Source organism: Portunus trituberculatus, chromosome 2, assembly GCF_017591435.1.
Source record: "Portunus trituberculatus isolate SZX2019 chromosome 2, ASM1759143v1, whole genome shotgun sequence".
NCBI classification, from domain to species: Eukaryota; Metazoa; Arthropoda; class Malacostraca; order Decapoda; family Portunidae; genus Portunus; species Portunus trituberculatus.
Genome location: NC_059256.1, coordinates 10,138,803 through 10,143,802, shown reverse-complemented (window position 1 = coordinate 10,143,802; position 5,000 = coordinate 10,138,803). Strand labels below are relative to the sequence as shown.

Below are 5,000 nucleotides of genomic sequence, written 5' to 3'. Positions count from 1 at the left end.
GTGGTTTATTTATCTATTTGTAAGCACTTTATTCATGCTAATTTATTTATTTATTTATTTATTTAATTTGAAGTATGTTTTTAGTATGATATATTAAATTTGCACCGTTTCCTGGAGTCACCCTAAAAATACCACGTTTTCTATTAACTACAAAAGAAAATGGGTAAGATATTTTTCTAATGACAACTAGCTGGGTTTCGAAGAGTTTCTCCTTTTAATGCACCAGAAATCTTGTCAGTCTATCCCCAGAACCATTAAAACACCCTTAAAAACACAACTTCTTTTTGTAATGCACAAGAAATCTTGTCAGTCTAAACACCCCTAAAAACACAACTTCTCCTTTTAATACACCAGAAATCTTGTCAGTCTAACCAGAATCATAAAAACACCCTTAAAAACACAACTTCTTTTAATGCACCAGAAATCTTGTCAGTCTAAACACCCTTAAAAACACAACAACTTCTTTTAATGCACCAGAAATCTTGTCAGTCTATCCCCAGAATCATAAAAACACCCTTAAAAACACAACTTCTTTTAATGCACCAGAAATCTTGTCAGTCTAAACACCCTTAAAAACACAACAACTTCTTTTAATGCACCAGAAATCTTGTCAGTCTATCCCCAGAATCATAAAAACACCCTTAAAAACACAACTCCTTTTAATGCACCAGAAATCTTGTCAGTCTAAACACCCTTAAAAACACAACTTCTTCTTTTAATGCACCAGAAATCTTGTCAGTCTAAACACCCTTAAAAACACAACTTCTCCTTTTAATGCACCAGAAATCTTGTCAGTCTAAACACCCTTAAAAACACAACTTCTTCTTTTAATGCACCAGAAATCTTGTCAGTCTAAACACCCTTAAAAACACAACTTCTTCTTTTAATGCACCAGAAATCTTGTCAGTCTAAACACCCTTAAAAACACAACTTCTTCTTTTAATGCACCAGAAATTTTGTCAGTCTATCCCCAAAATCATAAAAACACCCTTAAAAACACAACTTCTTTTAATGCACCAGAAATCTTGTCAATCTATCACCAGAACCATTAAAACACCCTTAAAAACACGAGTATCTTCAACTGGAGCCTTCGGAAAGCTATTATGGAGAGAGAGAGAGAGAGAGAGAGAGAGAGAGAGAGAGAGAGAGAGAGAGAGAGAGTAAAGCGTTTCACAATACGGGCCACAGAAACAAGGCACTTCAGTATCAGAATCGCCATGGTACAGTGGAACCATGCGTGCTTTGGGGTCCGAGAGGTCTCCAAGCGCACGGGTTCGAATCCTGTCTATGGTCAGAGTGCAGGATGGGCTTCCTCACTCGGGGCAATGGTTTCCTAGCGGGTGTGCTTTGAGATAGGAGGTGCCACATGAAGTACACCGTTTAGTCCAGAAATTCCCGCCAAAAGCCCACATGGTATTAAATTTTTCCTTGGCTAATTCTATCAACTCTGTAAGGGGACTGGCAACGGAGTGGTTATTTATTTATTTATTTTTATTTATTTTTTTTTGTATATTTGTTCTTGGCAACGAGGATTAAATTGACACATGGGAACCCGGAGCCATGTGTGCTTTGTGGTCCGAGAGGTCTCCAAGCGCACGAGTTCGAATCTTGTCTATGGTCAGAGGGGCTTCCTCACTCGGGGCAATGGTTTCCTAGCGAGGGTGCCACAAGAAGTACACCCTTTACTCAAAAAAAACCCATCAAAAGCACACTATCAACTCTGTAAGGGGACTGGCAACTGAGTGGGCATTTTTTTTTGTGTATATTCGTCCTTGGCCACTTGTCTCAACTCAAAAATAAATACATAAACTTATTCTTGACAACGAGGAGTAAATTGACATATATAAACCCAGAGCCATGTGTGCTTTGTGGTCCGAGGGGTCTCCAAGCGCACGGGTTCGAATCCTGTCAATGGTCAGAGTGCAGGAGGGGCTTCCTCACTCGGGGCAATGGTTTCCTAGCGAGGGTGCCACAAGAAGTACACCCTTTACTCAAAAAAAACCCATCAAAAGCACACTATCAACTCTGTAAGGGGACTGGCAACTGAGTGGGCATTTTTTTTTGTGTATATTCGTCCTTGGCCACTTGTCTCAACTCAAAAATAAATACATAAACTTATTCTTGACAACGAGGAGTAAATTGACATATATAAACCCAGAGCCATGTGTGCTTTGTGGTCCGAGGGGTCTCCAAGCGCACGGGTTCGAATCCTGTCAATGGTCAGAGTGCAGGAGGGGCTTCCTCACTCGGGGCAATGGTTTCCTAGCGAGGGTGCCACAAGAAGTACACCCTTTACTCAAAAAACCCATCAAAAGCTCACTATCAGCTCTGTAAGGGGACTGGCAACTGAGTGGGCATTTTTTTGTGTATATTCGTCCTTGGCACTTGTCTCTTAACTCAAAAATAAATACATAAACTTATTCTTGACAACGAGGATATTGACACGTGTGAAGCCGCCTTAACTCTCCTAGACTTGGCTAATACAGTAAGGTGTGTGTTGTGATGCATACATTGAGTCTAACCCTCCAGTGTGGTCAATACAGGAATGATACACTGCCACTACCCCCTCCTGGCAATGGACTAGTGGAAAACAAGAGTGGATACCCAAGAAAACGTGTAAATTGAGAAGATTACTAAAGAAAATGGTGGAATTAAAAGGGATACTTCTGAAAATTTGAAGCTTGATTGAAAAAAAAAAAATTAATAGTCAATAAACATGTCCTCTTGTCATTTGAGTAGAGAAATTTGGAGAAAAAGTGTAAATTGAGAAGATTACTAATGAAAATGGTGGAATTAATAGGGACACTTCAGAAATTTTGAGGCTTGATTGAAAAAAAATAATAATAGTCAATAAATATATCCTCTTGTCATTTGATTAGAGAAAACTGGAGAAAAACGTGTAAATTGAAGATTACTAAAGAGAATGGTGGAATTAAAAGGGACACTTCAGAAAATTTGATGCTTGGTAGATAAATAAATAAATAATACGTCCTCCTGTCAATGGACTAGTGGAAAACAGAGAGGCTGCCCAAGAAAACGTGTAAATTGAAGATTACTAAAGGAAATGGTGGAATTAATAGGGACACTTCAGAAAATTTGAGGCTTGATTGAAAAAAAATAATTAATAGTCAATAAACATGTCCTCTTGTCATTTGATTAGAGAAAACTGGAGAAAAACGTGTAAATTGAAGATTACTAAAGAAAATGGTGGAATTAATAGCGACACTTCTGAAAATTTGAGGCTTGATATATAAATAAGAGTCAATAATACGTCCTTCTGTCAATGGACTAGTGGGAAACAAGAGTGGCTACCGAAGAAAACGTGTAAATTGAAGATTACTAAGGAAAATGGTGGAATTAATAGGGACACTTCTGAAATTTTGAGGCTTGATGATTGAAAAAAAGTAAATAATTAATAGTCAATAAATATGTCCTCTTGTCATTTGAGTAGAGAAAACTGGAGAAAAACGTGTAAATTGAAGATTACTAATGAAAATGGTGGAATTAAAAGGGACACTTCAGAAATTTTGATGCTTGATAGATAAATAAGAGTCAATAATAAGTCCTTCTGTAAATGGACTAGTGGAAAACAAGAGTGGCTACCCAAGAAAACGTGTAAATTGAGAAGATTACTAAAGAAAATGGTGGAATTAATAGGGACACTTCTGAAATTTTGAGGCTTGATTGAAAAAAAATAATTAATAGTCAATAAACATGTCCTCTTGTCATTTGAGTAGAGAAAACTGGAGAAAAACGTGTAAATTGAAGATTACTAAAGAAAATGGTGGAATTAAAAGGGACACTTCAGAAAATTTGAGGCTTGATAGATAAATAAGAGTCAATAATAAGTCCTTCTGTAAATGGACTAGTGGAAAACAGAGAAACTATCAAAGAAAACGTGTATTGAAGGTTACTACATAAAAAGATGCAATTAAAAGGGACACTTAAGAAAATTTGATGCTTAATAAATAAAATAAGAGTCAATAATACGTCCTCCTGGCAATGGACTAGTGGGAAACAGAGAGGCTCCCCAAGAAAACGTGTAAATTGAAGATTACTAAAGAAAATGGTGGAATTAATAGGGACACTTCAGAAATTTTGAGGCTTGATTGAAAAAAAGTAAATAATTAATAGTCAATAAATATGTCCTCTTGTCATTTGAGTAGAGAAAACTGGAGAAAAACGTGTAAATTGAAGATTACTTAAGAAAATGGTGGAATTAATACGGACACTTCAGAAAATTTGATGCTTGATAGATAAATAAGAGTCAATAATACGTCCTTCTGTAAATAAATTAGTGGAAAACAGAGGAACTATCAAAGAAAACGTGTATTGAAGGTTACTGAATAAAAAGATGCAATTAAAAGGGACACTTAAGAAAATTTGAGGCTTAATAGATAAATAAGAGTCAATAATACGTCCTTCTGTAAATGGACTAGTGGAAAACAGAGAGGCTACCCAAGAAAACGTGTAAATTGAGAAGATTACTAAAGAAAATGGTGGAATTAAAAGAGACACTTCTGAAAATTTGAGGCTTGATTGAAAAAAAAAAATAATTAATAGTCAATAAATATGTCCTCTTGTCATTTGAGTAGAGAAAACTGGAGAAAAACGTGTAAATTGAAGATTACTTAAGAAAATGGTGGAATTAAAAGGGACACTTCAGAAAATTTGAGGCTTGATTGAAAAAAAAAATAATTAATAGTCAATAAACATGTCCTCTTGTCATTTGAGTAGAGAAAACTGGAGAAAAACGTGTAAATTGAAGATTACTAAAGAAAATGGTGCAATTAAAAGGGACACTTCAGAAAATTTGAGGCTTGATAGATAAATAAGAGTCAATAATACGTCCTTCTGTAAATAAATTAGTGGAAAACAGAGAAACTATCAAAGAAAACGTGTATTGAAGGTTACTACATAAAAAGATGCAATTAAAAGGGACACTTTAGAAAATTTTATGCTTAATAGATAAAATAAGAGTCAATAATACGTCCTTCTGT

At 35.7% G+C, this 5,000-nt stretch overlaps 1 protein-coding gene across 1 annotated transcript in view; it reads left to right on the top strand.

Annotated features, from left to right (window-relative positions):
• The first annotated feature begins 1,544 nt into the window (after nucleotides 1–1,544).
• LOC123506782 (sodium-dependent phosphate transport protein 2C-like) overlaps nucleotides 1,545–5,000 on the top strand; it is a 14,609-nt gene continuing 11,153 nt past the window's right edge. Inside the window, 1 exon segment of the mRNA XM_045259122.1 lies at nucleotides 1,545–1,617. Coding sequence (XP_045115057.1) covers nucleotides 1,545–1,617 — 73 coding nt within the window.